Source organism: Brachyhypopomus gauderio, chromosome 8 (assembly GCF_052324685.1).
Source record: "Brachyhypopomus gauderio isolate BG-103 chromosome 8, BGAUD_0.2, whole genome shotgun sequence".
Lineage (NCBI taxonomy): Eukaryota > Metazoa > Chordata > Actinopteri > Gymnotiformes > Hypopomidae > Brachyhypopomus > Brachyhypopomus gauderio.
This window is the reverse complement of record NC_135218.1, coordinates 6901253-6921513: the sequence shown is the minus strand read 5'-3', so window position 1 is coordinate 6921513 and position 20261 is coordinate 6901253. Positions and strand designations below refer to the sequence as shown.

The 20261-nt window shown below is 46.6% G+C and overlaps 1 protein-coding gene across 5 annotated transcripts in view; it reads right to left on the bottom strand.

Annotated features, from left to right (window-relative positions):
• pdzrn3b (PDZ domain containing RING finger 3b) overlaps positions 1-20261 on the bottom strand; it is a 73622-nt gene that overhangs the window by 18703 nt on the left and 34658 nt on the right. The window contains exon 2 of one of the 5 annotated variants that reach the window (XM_077014074.1): positions 19755-19798. The exons of 3 other annotated variants lie outside the window; for them this stretch is intronic. In XM_077014074.1, coding sequence (XP_076870189.1) covers positions 19755-19763 — 9 coding nt within the window. In that variant the 5' untranslated portion in view covers positions 19764-19798. Of the gene's footprint in view, positions 1-14172; positions 14272-19754; positions 19799-20261 lie in introns of those variants that run through there. One more of the 5 variants, XM_077014075.1, reaches the window with a different exon arrangement.

The window sequence follows — 20261 nt, the reverse complement described above, 5'->3', positions numbered from 1 at the left end:
GACACAGGGGCTTATGTGGCCCCCGCCCCGATCGGCTCGACCTCCAGCCGAGCGTGCAGGAAGCCGTCGACGGGCGAGTCCTTCTCATACCTGTCTCTCTTACACGCGTCGGGAGTGCCGCTTCTGGTGTCACGAACGGGATTACCTCAGACCAGATGTTCCCAAACGACGTGTAATGAAATGGCTGGCCTACTCCAGTGTTGTGCCTCAGACCCAACTGTGCCAAGACTTATCGGCTGTCTGTTGCCACTTTTCCTGCGCTCGCACTTTTCAACGCGCTTGGCGTTCCTTGGCCGCCGAGATCAAAACGAGTCTATGGCAGCAACCAATGAGAAGAACTGCAGCTTCTTGCTTGTAAGGGGACGACAAGGATCTTAAAGCCAGTGCTCTATTTTCTCTTTATATTTGGCACCGCCGGCAATTATTTGGGTGGATGTTTCTGGAAGTTGCGTGTGCTTGTGTGTGTGCTTGTGTGTGTGCTTGTGTGCGTGTGTGTGTGTGAGAGAGAGAGAGGGGGGGGGGGGATTAGCCTATGGCCTCCCTGAGGCTATGATGATCAGAGACATTTAAATACCTTCAGCGCATCTCCTAGCTAGTAAGGAGACTACAGATTGGTTGTAGCTGAAATGGTGTCGTCCGCTCACACTCCAATGTGCACGGAGCACCTACAACCACACATCCAGCCAGTTGAGCCGCTACGCCCGCTACGCCCGCTACGCCCATCAGCGGATCTCTCGTTGAATCAGCACCACGTCTGCACGCGTCCATGCATCACCACAACGGATGAAGCCACCTGTCAACGGCCCTGCTGCCATCAGTGGCCGGGGACACTCAGGGACAAGCAGTGATCAAACACCAGCAGCCCGTGCGTACTGTAGTCCCAAACAATGACGAAAGCAGTTCGTTAGTGCCAGCGGGTCTCCCAGTGGATCAAATAATGCGTGATGAGCCCATGACAACGGTAAGGCTGGGGTAGCATCTCAGCTGGGGGTGTGAGGATGGGTGGTTTAGGGACTTCATAAGGCAGGTTGGGGGTTGAGGGGGAGTGGAGAACGCTTTATCTCTGCTTTAATTAGGTCTGTGCAGGCAGTGGTTTGCTCCGGACACCTGCTCCGATGTGCCATCCATATTCATGGCCCGACCTTCCTTAAGCCATGCCCCCCCCCCCCCCCCCCCCCGGACCTGTCTCACCAGTTGTGTCTGCTGTTATTTTAACTGCCACTACAGAGAGATCAGCGAGTCCCAGCCAGATGCTCACTCTCAACACACACACACACACACACACACACACACACACACACACACACACAAACACACCCACACACACACTTTATTGCTGCTGGAATATGATTCAAAGGCTGCACAGAGAAGATACATCAATTCAACAAAGCGAATGTGACAGAACACAAGCGTTTCTATGTTTTACAAAAATGAACGTGAAACACAGAACTGCAGAACACCACCATCATTTACCGTCATCAATAACGCAGCATTCACACTGTTGTTGTTTTAACTACATGAAATGTCTTGAGAGGGTTCTGGAAGTTCACCTTTATCTATGTGTCCTTATCTACCACTGCAAACGTAAGTACTCCATAACTTGGTCGCTGGCGTGCAAAGTGTCTGGGCCTCGTCTCTTTAACACACTGCAGAGAGGATCAGGGTTCAGTCTTCCGTTAATAGGGCCGTGCCCTCAACATTTCAGCCATACGCCAGAGGAAATGTCACGCTATCTGTCTCTCTGTCGGAAGCCAAGGCAAGACAGGCACACAGAGAGAGAGAGAGAGAGAGAGAGAGAGAGAGAGAGAGAGAGAGAGAAGAGAGAGAGAGAGAGAGAGAGAGAGAGAGAGAAAGAAGAGAGAGAGAGAGAGAGAGAGAGGAGAGAGCGAGCAAATACACTAGATCATTTACCAGGGAGGTAGAGGTTACAATGTGCCCTCAGTAGAATAGGAGCAGAGATGTGTTCATATAGGAGTATTTGGGCCACACTACACCCCCACACACGCTCTACATATGCTCATGATCCGACAGAATCAGCACCAGCATGAGGAACAGCTCCTGGAAGGACCGTATGACTGGATTCAGAATTCAGTCCACACTAGTGCAGAAATGGGTGACTTAGATCTAACAACCGACCGAGGCTGTATAAAAATAAAGTTTCAAAGAGCGTTTCACTGAACCTGATAGTCAGATGCCAAAGTTTTCGGGATTTCCGTTTCTGACCTTCCGTTTCTGAGAACCACGCCGCCACTGTGTTGATCTCACACCTCCTCTGTTATCAATATGGTGGTTTGAGCAGATACCCAGAGGCCTGGAAGTGAACGCCTCACTGACTCGGCTGGCATGAAGAAAGAAGCCCAAAAAAAACCCCCACCCCAAATCCTCGCTAACAGGTATAACAGGTTTGTAATCTCAAGAAGAATGAAGAACTGCCAATGAGAAGCTGTCAGAAAGGACTGGGCTCCACTGGGAGGCCTAGAACGGATTTAAATGTAAATTAATTGGCTGAGGCGATGATAGAGGTGGGGTCTGAGCTGAAGTAAACATTTTTTTCCCTCGTTTGACGGACATTCCTAATATGTTTTCAGCCTTGGCCAGATTCCAATGAACACTCAACCGTCCCCACCGGTCGGAGCGGCACACGAACGACTATAATAAGGGCTTTAAAACCGGGCCCTAACCTTTGACACAATGGACCCCCTCCCCTTTCCCCCGCACTGTAGACAGCCACAGCGAGGCGTAATAAAATACTATTTTACAGTTCATTATCCAAAGGCCATGACAGTTCTCTAAGCAGCTAACTCCGCGGCTTGTCAGCGCAGCTATTAGGCTGGATATTAAACGTGTTCATATTTCATCTGTCAGCCTTCGCAAGATGGGGAAATGGGGTCTGGTGTGCTGGTGAAGAGAGAAGAACGGCGTTTCTTGGTAGGAAGAGGCTGTAAAGACTTGACCGACGATTGAAGAGGTGCCAGTTCTGTAGGCTACAAGATTACCGCACGGCTGTGGAAGCTATATACTGCCCTGGGCTTCTTCTGCTATGGAAGATCTACTGTATGTTTCAGTTTGAGTAAACGTATTCCAAACTTATGTTTACAATTGGCTAACACATTTACGATAGTTTTTTAAAAAATCCATATAATATAATATCTTCAAATGTCTTTTTCGAAAGCCCTCATTCACTCTTTAATCTGCTGCTGATCAAGGTGCCATCAGGGTTACACTTGAATCTTGTACTCATCTGAACAAAGACAAGCTGGATGAAAGGGAAAAGACCACCTTTAGGATCATTTAAGTGACAAAGACAAATCAGAAAAAAACATTGTGAAAATATGAAACATTATGAAAATAACACAACCCTTCCCAAGGACAAACACAGAAATGAAGCCATGTATGTTACAGGGTTTTTTTTTTTTGCACACTGCTGAGAATGTCTAGGGTGTTGGCTTGTTTGGGATGTGCACCGATTTTCAAGTTCCAGTCAGATAAAAAATTTTAGAAGTCATATCAGTAGTGATCCTTTCAGTACATAGCAATACATGCCGAGAGCTCATGATATTGAGAGATTCTGACAGCGTTATGCTGTTAATTACCCTCAGTGGTCTCAGTGTAAAAATCAGCGAGGTTTGTGTCATAACGCTTTCTTTCTCACTCTTTTTCTCTCACATCCTTTCTCCACATCTATGTACAAGACAATGCTAATCTCATTAGCGCATTAAGTCAATTTGATAAACAACTAGCACAACTCATCATAATCGTGATGATCGTTTAAATCACTCATCGTCCAATTCATCACAACTCCAATTCCCATTAGACATCTTGCCTGGTGATCCACAAAAGATTAGCTTTTAAGCATCTGCCTCAAATCATTTTAACATATATGGAAAAATTGTATTTGTAACAGCTTGCACACATGAGCTGTTAAATCTGCCACTCACGCTAGCACTTAGTCAATGTGCAAATGAAGAGCTATGCTAACGCAAACCGCAAAAAATGGCTGACATTCTACACAATGCAAAAGGAGAGAGAACTGGGGGGAAAAATCAAACAAAAAGTTACCATATTTAAAAAACAACACAACAAAAAAAAATACTAAAAATAACATTCGATTAAACAGCCCAAGTGACATATAAAAACATATAATGTGGGAAAATCAGAGAAGGAAATTTCTTTTGTAAAATCTCTCAACCAGCAGCAAATTGCTCGTCAATATAGGACCATTTGGGAGCCTTAAAACTGACATCAGAGTGGAATAGGAAAGGGAGAAATAGTTTTGCCATTAGCCATTCCCCACCATATTCCCTCACATACCGGGTTATTAGCACCACCATAATTCCCCAGTAGCTGTTTCCCCCAACACAGCCACGGAAAGCCTTCTGTTTGTGTGATGATAATTTCATCATCCTTTTCCTCTCTGGCATAACCCCTCTTACCAGATGGAGTACAGGGGGTGTCTGGGGGTGTTATATGTGTTTTCTGAAGACCCTGAGCCCTATAATTTTCATCCAATTCAAACTTCATTAGTGCTGAAGCACTCCTGCTGCCATTACGGAGTACAATGGCCCTGCTCAGTTAGGGAAGACATCACGAGGTCCATTAACTCTGAAGGGAAGAGGCCTTCAGCTCGCCGTCCTCTGCTGGCTGGACAAAGAGGCGAGGTGGGGGGGGGGGGGGGGTTTGAAGGAGAGGGCTCTTTAGCCAAAACAAACTGGAACAGCTGTACCAGTCTCCTTCACAGCTGATGCCACACACACACACACACACACACACACACACACACACACACAACACACACACACACACACACACACACACACACACACACACACCTTCAGGGTCGAACCAATTCTCTGCCAGCCCCTCAACTGTATTCGTGCGACGTGTCTACGCTCCAGGCTGTGGGAGTGTACCTCTCGGGCTGCTCCGGCTTGAGCTTTGATGAAGCTGTGGGTCTTTCTTTTGAATAAATGTGGCTTAATACTTCAGCACTGTGTCCAAGTTTGGACAAAGGCGCGACGCCCAGGAACACAACGGTGAGGTCGTGGGAGCTCGAGAAGGTCGGTCAGGACGCCGTGAGGTGAAACTGCGTGACTGGACTACGCAGTTCAACACAGAAATGAACATCTCCTTCAGTGCTTTATAAATGCTCTAAGCCCCGTCACTGTGTGTAGTAAGTGTTTGAAATATGGGTTTATAGGGGGAGGAAATAGACAGAAAGGGAGAGATAGACTTCTTAAGAGATGGATAGAGAAAGAAGGGAGAACAAAATGAGAATGAAATGGGGGGGGGGGGGGGGGGGTGTTGTGGGTTGAGGGAGCGTACAACATCGCCTGCAGAGCAAACTCCTCCGACACCTCACAGTGGAGTAACACCGCACAGTGGAGTAACACCTCACAATGGAGTAACACCGCACAGCATTCAATGACCTCCTAAAAATATATAAAAAATTCACTTCAATTTATGACTCAAACCCCCACATGCACACATCCTTCCTCCTGCTCTCTGCCCAACTCCTCTACTCATTCTGATATATTAATCACTTCCTTTCTCCTTCGCCTCCTCTAATGGAGTCACAGCCACTGGAGCAGGTCCTGCTTTCTTTCATCACCATCTCCTCATGACATGTTTTCAATCACGGCCGCCGCCCACCGAGGCAACCTGATGCGCCAATACAAAGAGGATACAATAGGGCCAGGGGAGGGGACGACCCCTCCCATTGTGAGTGACAGCGGCCGTTGTGCTCCTGGCTCCTGGAGCCCAGAGCTGCGAGTGCTTACTTTGTACCTGTCACTCAAGCGGGACCTGGTGCGGGACCTGGTGCGCCCTCGAGGTGTGTGTGCGCGTGTGAGAGTCTAAGAGAGATGGGCTGGGGTGAAGGGGTCTTCAACCATGGCCTCCACCCAGCAGGACACGCAACCCAAAAAATGACCCCCAGAAGGAGGCACTTTGGAGATGGTCTTCTGGCTTCTCTGCTACACCCTTTACAACACGATACACCCATTTACAACACGCTACACCCTTTACAACACGCTATACCTATTACAACGCGCTATACCCTTTACAACGCGCTACACCCTTTACAACACGCTATACCCTTTACAACGCGCTACACCCATTACAACGCGCTACACCCCTTTTAACTAAAGTGGCAGCTGTTTAAACCCACAGAATGGCTAAACACACAGCCATTAAAACACACAGAATGGCTAATAAATTAAAATAATGACACATAGTTACTATACAACTCAGGAAAATTAATGGTAACCTTGTGTCTCAACATACAGTTTATGGAACTTAAGTTGGGAACTACAGTAATTTCTTAGTGCTCTGGATCTTTTAGTAGTACAAAGGGAGGGTTTTTGTTTTGGTTTTTTGTGTGTGCATATTTTAAATATCAGTAACTGTCACCACAATCTGCAGAACCATTATGGCCAAGACTAACCCGAACAGAGGATATATCCTATTGCTTACAGTGTTAGTATGTTAGTATTACATATAAACAAAACAGTTGACGCAACAGTTGGAATATATATGAGCTTCGTGTGAAGCATGTGAAGTTAAATTTGAAGGTTTTTATGTTTAACACAACATTTTTATATACTTCACCTTCTAGGCAGACCTGAAGAAGTCAAACCAATGAACACAATCTTAAATAAAATGACAATGTTTAGTACTGAGTTACAAGTCCCTGCCATCCAGGATGGGTCTGGTAACACATTCCTGCCTTTCAAATCCAAAGTAAAGGAGCACAGAGGTCAAATGTGGGGGGACGTGTCTCAGGCCGTGTGCGGCAGCTGCTGGTGACCCCACGCCCTGCTGGTCTACTGGATGCAGTTCCTCTCTGCTCATTCTCTCATCCATTTGTATCTCTCTTTTTCTCTCTGATTATAAGTGGGAAATAATCTTCCAGTCATTTACTTCCTGAAGAGGGGAAGGAAACAGTGTTTGCTCTTCCTCCCTGTCTCTCTGAGTGGGGGGGGGGGGGGGGGGGGGGGGGGGGTTGCTCAGGGCTGGGGGCACAAGGAGTGATGGATGAGCATGACTCCAAATTCCTTGCGCTTTGATGCTCTGTCACGCTTTGCTACACACCATCCCATAATAAGGCAAACAGGTGGGCGGAGATTTCACAAATGCACGCGCACTCGCACATGCATGGGCGTACAAGTGGGTGAGGGTGACCGCATGGCCCAGTCGTCAGATAAAAGCTCTTTGAAAACGACGAGGGAAAAACAGACGCGAAAATAAGGAAAGAAAGGAAGAAAGCCTGAAATCACGGCGGTAGTGGCGGCGTGCCCCAGGGCTGTGCCCTCGGCCCTCTACGTTTCAAAGGCGCGAACGAACACGAGTGCGACCGCTGTCCGCCGGCATTCGCACCCTGCTTCGAGCTGTAGCCAGGGCAGTTGCCAAGGAAACGCATGCTGTTATTGTCTGTTGCCATGGCATCCCATTACTTAAAAGTGCTGGAGCGCTGCTGGCACAAGGACAGCGTTTCTCCTGAAAGTATAAGGCTGTCCATCTGGATGCACAGAGCATGGTTAAAGTGCATCCACATTACCTGCGTATCAGAAGAGCTGCTAAGTGGGCGTGGAAAAATAAGGACACACCCCTCACACCTAAGCCAACTCCTCCCATAATGTAGTATTTGTATTGTACACTCTTGCTCATGAACAATTATATTATTTTTTTAGAATTATATGCATATATTGGTAGCCGGTAAGGATGTCTGTGTATACAAACAGAATGTATAAGAGGAGTGGATGTTCGTGTGATGGATAATTCTGTTTTTAGATAACAAACTAATTAAAGACAACAACCAAATGGCTTATATGTGTAAACACACCTGGCCAGTAAACCCTGAACCAGGATTTTCAATTAACAATTTCAAACGGACAGGACATATTGGATCTTATTTAGACTTCTGGTCATAGGGAAGATCCAGGTCTTATTTAAAACTTATTTAAAAGGATAAAAAATCCTTAACAAAAAAATCAATTTACATAAACCATTCAACCTTCCATTTTCACGTCAGTGTGCACCTCTACATGCACCTTTTATATAATGACAAGGATATTCATACAATTTAATAAAACACTACACAGACAAGCATGGAGGTGTAACCCTTCTTTCCACGGTGCATCATGACTGTTCTCACATTCGGCATGCCAGATCTCCTAGAAACACACACTACCATCATGATGGTTTGGCTGGTAAGGTGTGAAACAGTGAACACAGATGCAAACACACCTCATGCTTACACCTCTTCCCTTTGCTGTTAATGTCATTTCTGATAAACTGGCCAAGGTTGGTCTCGTATCTCTTGAAATATTTTGTAGTCATTAATTACATTAGAGCACCAAAACTAACAAGCTTCACAGTGGTAGGAAGTGACCCACTCAATCCAGTGAAAACATGCATTATGCAAGACATGGATTAAATATCTCATTCAGAGAGGGGGGGGGGGGGGTGAGGGTGAGAGAGAGGGAGGGAGAGAGAGAACGAGAGAGACTGTGAGAGTGAGTTATCAGGTGAAATGGTGCTTTTGTTAGCCATATGTAATGAGATTACAGTCAGGGGTGAAGGCAAGGCTGTGTAACAGGGTAAATACATTTAAGCTATTAGAAACCAGCAGAGACCAGGGGCTTGAGATTATAACCTATGGATTACCACTACATTACTGTAAGTCATGTGATAAGCCGGCCACGGGTTGTACTGATGACTGTAAACACGTTTTCTATGATCAATCCGCATTACAGCATCTTCTATAGAACTGTTCTGCTGACATTACACTTCCAATGACTTTGCTTATAAATGAAATGAAGTTGCACTTATATAGCGCAACTATAAGGTAGTTTTCCAGATAACACAGACACCAGCGTAACATCCAGTCACACACGTGTGAGGAGCAACGACACCTACTGTGAACAGTGTAGTCTCAACCGGAGACCTCTGTCCCCTGGGGGACTAAATCGGGTGCAGGGAGAGAAATGAGGACAACACCCAGGACAGAGGACAACACCCAGGACAGAGGTCCATCCTCCACTGGGCATATACAGGCACACATTCACACACACGCAGACAGCTGTTTTTATTAGACATGCAGAGGCACACAGTCGTTCACACACACAAGATAATTTTTGTTTGGGAAAGTCCACATACACCACTCATACACTTTATGCATTTTAATTGTGGTTAATTAAATATGCTGCAAAAAAATGGCACCCAAGCACAGCATAAATAAATGTTATGACATGCATATACAACATGGAGGTTAGAAATGGCACAGCAGTGGGCACGAGGGGTTAAATCCAGGCTTCTTGATTTTATTCTGAATAGGGACAGATCATTCGAGGATAAGAGATTCAATGCAGCTGTCGGCTGCCGTAGTCCATAACGAATCTCTGAGGTTATATCTCCCCCTACAGTCCGAAAAGGGTGCAGCACTTTGGACTTCGATCGCGAGATGTACAACAGCGCTTTATACTCGCCAGTCACTGTATTACGAATTCCGCTTTATTACCAATTCCAAGCGCACAGTTGGTTAGTCCTCCTCTAGTCTTTTCGCAGTGTGTTGGTCACTACTGTGGCAGGCTGATCTCAGGACAGCAGTTACACTGGAATGTGTAAATACCCGGCACTGTGGTGCCTGACAAACTCGTCTCAGCTCAACACCCACAACCATGTCTACTATGTCCACTATCATGTCAGTGTTGGTGCTATTTTGGGTTCTGCCACCCAGACCTTGTACATTCTCTCCCATAAAATCATCTAGAGTTTTTCTGTAAAGGTAAATAATCATTTTAAACAATGCTTTTATTTGACATTATAAGTGAACTGTTTTCTGCTCGAAAATACTCACAAATACTTAAAGCTGTGTGTGTTGGTGGGTGTTAGTAGGGGGTGAAGAGAGAGGACAGAGAGACTTTTGAGCAAATTCAGAATCTGTGAAACAGTGTTGTCATCCCAGAAAGGGAGGGAGGGAGGGAGAGAGAGAGAGAGAAAGTGAGTTAGGGTAGGTCTACTGTTTACTCACTCCCTTGTACAACACCCCATAAATCTCACTAGTACTCATCTCTGCAAACACACACACACACACACACACACACACACACACACACACACACACACACACACACACACACACACACACACACACACACACACACACACACACACACACACACACAGCTCCTGTTCCTCAGTTGCCATTTCTCACTTCATTTCCCGATGTCTGTCTGCTCAGTGTATATCTCCTCCACTCTCTACTCCTCTTCTAACACTTCCTTCCTGTTCTCTCTCTCCCTCTCTCTCACATAAACATTCTCACACATGTGCACTCACACACAAGCGCACACTGACATGTTGCTGAGTCCATCTGGAAATACAGGTAACTGTGTGTGTGTGTGTGTGTGTGTGTGTGTGTGTGTGTGTGTGTGTGTGTGTGTGTGTGTGTGTGTGTGTGTGTGTGTGTGTGTGTGTAAGGTGTGTAGGCTCTGCATACACCACAGCTCCAGTCTTGTGTGACTCAGAGTGTGTCCGGGAAAGAAACCCAAAGTTACTCCCCGGCCCCTCCTCCACATCCCACTATCACTAAAGTGTGCTAGTCCTCCGTTTTGTTTGCTGGGTGTGTGTGGGTGTGTGCACATGTTTGTGAGTGTGTGTATGTGTGAGTCGTCCTACTTGGGCCCGAGAAGCCTGTAACACATTTTCCATAACAATACAACAGAAACAGCTGACCTCACAAACTACATTAGAACAGGCTTGGAGACAAAGTATCTTGCTAACCAAACAGGGGGAATGTCACTTTACCTACTAACGGTGGTCTTTACCAACAATTCTACCATTGCCAGAAAGTCCTTTAAAATGAAAAACTTCAGAAGAAGTGAAGGACGTTTGCTCCATTACTAGTCCTACAGTATCATGTTCGAGTGTGAGAGCGTACACATGTTTAGGTGCCTGAGGGTACTCTGCACCTGTTCGAACAACTCAAGCAGAAGAAAGAAATGCTTCCGTCTGAACACGTGTGTCTTGTACACCAGTTCTCCAGCCCAAGAGCGCAAGAGGACAGGAAGGTACACTGAATCCTCAAGGACTTGTCCCTGTAGGCGAAACGGACCGGACAGCCAGGAGAGATCCTGGAAGACTGTGGCTTGGTAAAAGGTCAAATTAAAGGTGCAGACTGCAACAGGCGCAATACAAAGAGGCTTCTGATGAAGGCATAAGACCGTAAGAGAGTGAACAATGGTCTTAAATTCTTTCATCATTTCATTCTTCTGTTTAAGAACTTTTGTAGTCTGTGGGCAAGGACGTTTAGTCGTGTGTTGACAGGGACATCTGTTTTACTTAATGTGAGGTATGAATTTTAGGTCTAACATTTTTCTACAATAAAGGACAATAATGTAGTACACACACACACACACACACACACACACACACACACACACACACACACACACACACACACACACACACACACACACACACACACACACACACACACCAGCTAGGGTGAATTTATGAGGAGCTGAAGGAGAATACAGAAACTCAAGTAACAACAGATAATGTACAATAAATAATAAGATTTCCCTTGCCCTAATCTGGACTACCTGGTCACCTAGACCTTCCTTGAACCAGGTTCTCCTGGTTACCTGAACCTAGACTACCAGGACTTGCTGCACCTGAAGCTGGACTACCCAGACTCGCCTTACCTGACCATGGGCTACCTGGCCACCTGAAACCACCTGACTCCACTTAATTGCTGTTTTTGTTAGTATTCATTTGTATGCATAGTACTAGTGCTAGATTGCATTTTGGAGTCTGGTTCTCCAACGGCTCCTCTTTCAACCAATGCAAGTCGTCTTTGCCACTGTTGCCTCTGGCGTGCTCGCTAGGCACCCAGACCTGCTTCATGTAAACTTACTTGAAGAAAATGTCTATTGTAAAAAGCTCTAGAAAAAAAAAACGATTTAACTGAATTTAACAAATTAGGTTAAGCTTTTGTAAACCACCACAACCGATAAGGAAATAATAAAAAAAGTAAGTCATTCAAAACCAAAAAAAGCGTCTGCTCCTTTGAAAGGTGGTACATTGCCTACACAGAACCTAATCTGGTCTCTCAGGTGTACTTCGTGTTTAACATGCTTGGACTTGCAGGGTTCAGCTTTGGACAGACTGCACTTTCACCAAAACATCCTCAACGCAGAGGTTGAACGAGGGCTCAGATGGGCAGCACCGACGTGAGCTGATGTGTGTGTGTGTTCTGAGACGGCTCGGTCCACTAGGGGGCGCTCCTCTCCTCCGTCTGTTTGGCCCACATCCTTCACCGGTTGAATCCAGCTGGTCGCTGGACGGAACCTCAGCAGGGGAGAACGACACTCTCTCACTGAGAGATGTTTTAACGCCTCGGAACTTCTCTACCGGGTCGAAACACATTTTTCTGCGACTGTGCAACTATTTTACGATGGCTCCATAATACGCATCGGAGCACATAAATCGACTTTATAAAAATAAATGATGCTAAATAACATTTTCAACCTGTGGTATCGGCACAGCCAAAATGAAAGGGCGAATGGATTATATCGGAACACGGTTTCGTGCGTTTTAGTGGTCTTGACGGTTAAAACAGATTATAACGCTCATCGGCGAGGAAGCATAAACAAATAACGCTCAGTTTTCAGTCCAAACTACCCAGATGTGGCAGGTTCGGTTATTAAATACCGCAGGGCGGGCAGGGGGTTCGGAGCGAGGGAGTCAGAGAAAGAGGCATTAAAGCACAGCGTTGGGTTTAAGGAGCTCCATACACTTTCACTCAGGCTTTCATTGAGCTCCGGATCGGAAGCACCTGGGCCCAAGGGCGACCCACCGCACACAGGTCGCCGAACCAGTACACGCAAGCACGCCGGGCTGCTTAAACCTCCAGACGTTCCGGTTTACGCACACATTCTCTCTGCAATACGCCACAGCTACTGTGTGTGTGTTGGGAACAAGGGGTGAGGGTGTGTGTGTGCATTTGTGTGTATGGACTGCACTGAAAACGTGCCTCCTAGATGCAGCTGTAGGCTATGCCTCATATGTGGCCAAAATGGTGCCTGGAGTCATAGCATGGACTCTGTAATACTCTGGGAAGACAGAGACAGGAAGCAAGTTCTGGTTTATGTCATGCCATTTGGGTGGTGGTGTTTGGCTGGCGGTCCGAAGACAGCAGCCTCCCCTCTACACAGTCTTCAGGTACCACTCTAGCTGCCCTGTCTGCCCTTTGACCCCTAACCCCTGGAGAAGGCACGGCCCCAACATTTTGCATGCTTGCTTGCTGTGGTAGGATTGGCCCTTACTGCAGCCTGCGACCTTCGTGGATGAAGTGCATATACGTGATGACACTTTCATGTTAAATGTCAGGGCTACGTACACACTTTACATTATCAGCTCTTGCTCGGTGCGACGTGTATGCACGACTGGTATGTTGTCACTTAGCATAAGATGATAACGTATCAGGATGACAGTGTACATGTGCTCTCTGAGAATCGAACCCACAATGCCAGTTTTGCCAGCATCTGGCTATAGGTGCTCTACCAGGTGAGCTAAAGGAGCCACAGAGCTTTATCGAGTCACTGACACAGTGACCTTGACTTCCCCGAGTCGCCCTAACACAGCCGGAAACGGCACGCTGCTCGGCTTGGTGTGAATTCCAAGGCTTCCGCACACTTCCAGACCCCGAGACGGCATGTCCGCCGTAGCCTGCTGCTCAGCTTGGCTTTGGACTTGAGGTTACACTTTAACTCGGCATAACAGCTTCCCCACCAGAGACGCCTCTGATGTTAACCTTTTCACATAACGTTGGCGGTTAATGATATACGACACTCGTGAAACGAGCCCCAAGTTAAAACGGTATAGTTCTCCCCCTGCTTCCTCAGACACATCTTCAAAAGAAGGGTCCTACGCAGCAGTATGAAAGCCTAACACCATAATGGGCAGCAATTTACTGTAAGAAAATACAAGCTTAAGAAAAAAATTTAAGGTAGACATAATCGCCCATTGCCACTGGAAACGTCTAAAATTACTGCTCTTTGTGTGAACATCTATTTTGGTAAACACTGGCTTGGAAAACTCAAAGTGAGAACTGCAGAAAAGCAAATGTCTGCAGTCGAAACAAATATGCACTTGTCAGTGTGTGCTTACCTTGCTGAGAGACAGCTACTGGATTTAGAAGTCCGCTGACTCCCAGTGACCGGAGGCACCTGTGGGCTTGTCACTGGCCCGATTTGGCTCGTTAACCATGAAAGCACAAGAGCGTGATGGGCAGGAGGGGGTCTGCCCATGGAGGGGGTCCGGGGGTCAGACTGTTACAGCCTACACCAATGCTCTGGTCCAAAAAAAAAAAAAAAAAGCTATTGTGGCTAACAGATTCTAAACCAATGCCCCAGTGCGCCACTGACCAGGATTTAGCATTTATGCATTGGTACAGTAATCCTGCAGTTCAAAGTCACAACTGTTCTGTGGTGGTGATAAAGAGGAAAGACAATGACAGCATTCATGTTCCACGGGGCATAAAAATGTCTGCTGCTCAAAGATAACACTGCAATTAAACAGAAATATCCTTCCTTGTTATACCTTACTGAATTATCACTTACTTAACATTTATTTTGCAGGGATAGGGGCAAAAACAGAAGATCTTTTGCTCTAATTGTATCTATGTATGTATTATGTAAGCGTTATGAATGATAATTTGACTATGTCCCCCTGGGTCTCTATGCTGTCTCCACCCACCTACCAAGATCAGGCTGTGGCACAACTTCTTGGATCCGAATTAATCCCGGTTTACCCGCAGATTAGAGCCTCCCTCAAGCCAGGAGTGTGGGAGGGTAAGGGGGGGGGGGGGTGGGTGGGGGGTTAACATCAGGTGCACTAGCACAGATTAGCGCTAATCTCTTGGCTAATGAAAGAAGGGGTGTGTGGCGGGGCGCTGCATTGCCTTTGAAGACGGCTCAGTGGGGAGGAATGAAAGACGGACTGGGGCCCCCCCATCGAGCAGGAGGTCCCTGAGGGCAGCTACACAGTCCCTGTAACTGGGAGGACGTCCTGAAAACCCGCCCCACCCCCAACATTCCCTCTCTGCTGTAATGGGATAAAAGTCATAGTTGAGCCTGGAAAAGTTATATCAGTTTGCCGGGGGGGGGGGGGGGGGAGGAGAGATGGACAAGAGGGAGGGAGAGCAGGTAAAATAAGAGGAGATAAAGGAAGACGTTCGCTCTGGCGCCAACCACCGGCGATCGATCGATCGCGATTATAATACTTAATTTATCGCACCCCCCCCCCCCCCCCCCCCCCAGTCAACAATTTATGTCCCCCCCCATCAACAATCTACGGTCCCCCCCCCAGGTTCAAATCTCACTCCAAGTTATCTTGGCAACCCTGTTAGAGTATCATGGCTTGGGTATACACCACTACAGAGACGTGGTAGCCCTCTCACGGCTGTGTTACAGGCCGATGGTCAGAACTTCGAAGAGGCGGTGAAACAACTCTCACAGCGCCTCATACAGCCTGACAACGCCTCACAATGCCTCACAACCCCTCATAACGCCTCATAACCCCTCACAACGTCTCACAACACCTCACAACGCCTCACAACGTCAGCCCAAAATGCGATTTTCAGCACCTACCCAGAGAGTTGGAGCCCCGTGACCCTGCTAACGCGCCTTGCTAACACGCCCTGCTAACGCGCCCTGCTAACGTGCCCTGCTAACGTGCCCTGCTAACGTGCCCTATCTGAGCAGGGCTGCGCTCCACCTCAGCTGCCTCCTCTGCCCTCCAAACCTTTCCCTTTTTTTCCCTCATGCCTGTTTGAGTTGGACGTTTTGACATTTCTCCTGTCTCCACTCATCACGCCCCAACTGTTCCAGAACAGATGTCCATGTCTAATGAATGTAACTGTTTTTTTTTTCTTTCGGTGAAGAAAAAAAAAAAAAACTAAAACCACCAAGGCTGACACACAGGGTTACATCTGCCCGTATGTGACTCACAGCTAGCAGTCAACCAGTTCTTATGCCCTATTTCTTTCCTTCTCTCTCTCTCTCTCTCTCTCTCTCTCTCTCTCAACAACTGCCACCCCAGTCCCTCCAGTCCCACAGGAAACTGCCCTGCCCCTGTTTGGGCTGCCAGCCCCCATGGTCCTGCGAGGATCGGGCCCCTTGCCCCGACTCACCATGGTGTACAGCACAGGGAGATGTAAGTTACAGCACGGCCAAAGACATCAACCATCACCGCCTGCTGTTGGACCGCCACTTTTTGGGGGCGTTACTGGACTTCTCTCTGGTTTGGGTCGGTCTCTGGTTCATATACTCAACTCCGCGGTAAGATTGCTGTCTTTGTACCAGAAATAGAACCGGTCGGAGGTTTTGGGAGGCCGGTTCGTGGAAATCAAAAGTGCTAGTCTGTGCATAGTCTGGTGAAAAAAACATGACCCGCTAACCAGCAAACGTAAGTGCACTGTCAGTCAGAGGTGAAACCGGCTGCGAACACAGCAAGAGCCCAGTTACACGTAAAAGGGTAAAAATACGGCTGGTTTATACACTGGGATGACATGACCCTTGGACTGCACCAATCTTTCCGGTGAGAGTGGGGAACAAAAAACATTGAGAGAAGAAGTTAGGGGAGAGAGAGAGAGAAAGAGAGAGAGAGAATAGTTTTGGCTAAATTGTAGCCCATCAGGACAGCAGATGGCATTGGCTAGAGGGAGTTAATTATCCACTATCTGCATCACTTGGCATATTACCCACCTCTTTTCACTGCTACACACACACACACACACACACACACACACACACACACACACACACACACACACACACACACACACACACACACACACACGTTTTCCCCCACTGACTCACCATTCGGTTCAAACCTAAATTTTCAGCCTTCTCATTCTAATGCTTCTTTTCTCTGCCCTTGAACAGCTGGGGGTGTTCCTTAATAAACCCACTCCACTTGACAGACACACGTCTGTATATCCTAAGCTTTGACGCCATGTCCGGGGAGCTGGATAGCGTGGAGAGTGAGCTGGGCCCGACGTGAACGCCAGCTAGGACTTCACCCATCTTCCACTGGCCCGAAAACAAACATGCCCAGACACGCCCGCCTGTGTTAAATTGCATCCAGAGCGCTCTGCTTCGCTGCCATTTCTTCTCCTGCATCAGCCGACGCGCCCGACGCCCCCACCCCCTCCATCTTACCCAGAATTCCTGCTGCCGCAGGATGGCACGACTCCTGTAAACACAGTCAGGGCGGGTGAAGTCTCGTAAATGCAGTTTTGCACTTGGCAAGGATGTTTTATGCCAACCTGGATAACATTGGTGAATCTCGTACAAAAAGGTTTGCAAATGTTTAGAACTAGCACAGGGGTATGTTTTGCTTTTATTGCAAAGGACTGAGAAAAAAGGACTGCTGATTTGTGCCAATAGCCTTTACTAATACAGGAACTTCGTATATAGGATCAAGGTGGCAGGTGGCGGTGGTTGTGGTGATGGTGGGGATTGCCATCGTTGGTGGTCGCAGGCCCGTTTAGCATGGTCCGGGCGAGTTGAGCAGAGGCTTGGTCGATTTTAAAGCTCTGCTGAAAGTTTTAGAGAATAGATTTATAGATACCTGCACATGTAATTATTAACCTGTGCAAATATGTTATGGTATGTTTTATGAATATTAGTTATTTAGTTACTGTTAACTTTATTGTGTCTTAAACTTAACATGTTATAGCTTGTATGTTGTGTCTTATGATAAGTTTTATGAAAAATATGTATACTATTTCATTGTTATTCTATCGTAGCTTAATTGTTGTTTTATATTTTATTATAAACAGGTCTCACTTGTAAATGAGACGCCAAGTCTCAGTGGGACAACCTGTATAAATAAAGGTAAAATAAACAAATAAATAAATAAATAAGATTAGCAAAGCCCCAATAAACACACAAACTCACATGCCACGTCCAATTCTGGTGGTGTAATCGGAAAAGTGAAGACACCCAACACTGTGCACACTGCCCTAAAGGACACCCAACACTGTGAACACTGCCCTAAAGGACACCCAACACTGTGAACACTGCCCTAAAGCACACCCAACACTGAACACTGCCCTAAAGGACACCAGACAATGTGAACACTGCTCTAAAGGACACCCGACACTGTGAACACTGCCCTAAAGGACACACAACATTGAACACTGCCCTAAAGGACACCCAACACTGGGAACACTGCCCTAAAGGACACCCAACACTGGGAACACTGCCCTAAAGGACACCTAACACTCCCACAACTTGCTACTTTAAGAGAGCACATTGCCATCTTGTAATATATCTTTTTAATGTTCTTGTTTGTGTATTTGTGTATACATTTTTCTTTAACTCCTTTATTATATTTATTTTCTTCTGTTGTTACTGTTTCTTTAAGACATTAATTACGCAACCTGTACAGGTGTAGACAATCTGCTTTAGCCTATAAAATGTGAGTAGTGATGACAGCATGAAATGTTTACTCTCAATCTAGTGGCTGGCTTCACATCATACAAATGGAATAAAATCAATTAAAGCTTTTGTTGGATTTTCTTGATTTTTTTGGTAGTGTGTGGGCAGGTTTGTAGACTATTATTTGCTTTATTACTTATAGTAAATGTCTCTCTGATTACTTGGATTAAGTGCAACAGTACACCTTTTGTTTAACACTGCCCTAAAGGACATAGAGCAATCTTATATGAACAGGCCATGTGAACACTGCCCTAAAGGACACAGAGCAAGCTTAAAAGAACAGGCTGTTTGAACACTGCCATAAAGGACACAGAGGAAGCTTATATGAACAGGCCATGTGAACACTGCCCTAAAGGACATATAGCAAGAGGTTCCTCCAGAGACACTAGGTGTTTGTGTTTTGCCCCTCCCACTTCTGCAGGTCTCATAAGTCCTCCTTTCATTCTGAGCCAAGCATGTCTTCCCAGGTACCGTCCGGGCACAATTAGTGTGTGTGTGTGTGTGTGTGTGTGTGTGTGTGGTTGAGTTATAGCACAAGCCATGGAGAAGGGTCTCTCTTGCTGAGGTTAAGTGCTTTTCCACAAAAGCCCTCGTGACCCAGTGGCCACGAGCCTTTCAGACCAAAGTGCTGTGGCCTGAGCTATCCGACGGCTCTCCTGCCTAGACACTGGCCCCTGCGTCTGGAGCAGGCGCTATCTCACGCCTTCCTGGCCGCCACCGGAGGCTCTCGGCAGGTGTGGAGAATCCTCCTGGTGTGGTACCTCAGCACTATCGCTCCGACAGTAATTACAAGCACTCCTGGGAAGCTGCTCTTTAGCTGGGGATTATGCAAACGAAACGGTTTGTGTTCATTACCGCTGAGCCAGTGGCGGCCGAGGTGGAGTGGGGAGTGGGGGTGGGGGGAGTGGGGGTGGAGGAAGGTGGAGTGAGGAGTGGTGGATCCAGTCAGAGCCGATAAAGTCGACTCACACCTACAGTCAAGAGCTTTGTTTGACTGACAGTGGGATTACACTAAGGCTGTGTGTCAGTTTTCCATTCCGCACGCACGCACGCGCTCCCACACACACAAACACACACACACACACACACACACACACACACACACACACACACACACACACACACACACACACACACACACACTTTTACAGCAGCGGGTTGCTCACAGCTTGTCAAAATATTATCCAGAGGATATTAGATGCACTTGGATGAGATGCAGTTGACACAATTCTTAAAGCTACTTACACAGACCATCACACATTGTACGGATGAGGAGATTCAAATCTTACCTGTGAAAAACAAGAGGGGAGAGAGGGAGGGAGAGAAAGAGAGAGCATTAATATTACTACACAGTACATGGATCCAAGTAACGTTTGACAAAATATGGCTGAAATAGCATATTGTATATTGATATTTACTTAACAAAGTAATCATTTAGCATGCTTTTCACTGTTATTTAGAACCACATGTTTAATCACGTACATATCCAAGCCATGTTTTATAACAACATATCCACAGTAGACACTAGGTTATCTTAATGTCATATTTAGGAAATAAAATAATCTTCCTTGAAATAGTTCAGAATGTATATGTATTTGTGGAATAAACTCTCATGCCAAGCGGGTATAGTTATCACAGGATATGTGTTTAGTGAGGAAGAATGTTAGAAGCACAGGGCATGGTGTAGATATGAAGGCAGGCGTTTGTGGGGCTGCAACAGGCTGCGATGTGCAATAAAGCTTTGGCCTTATT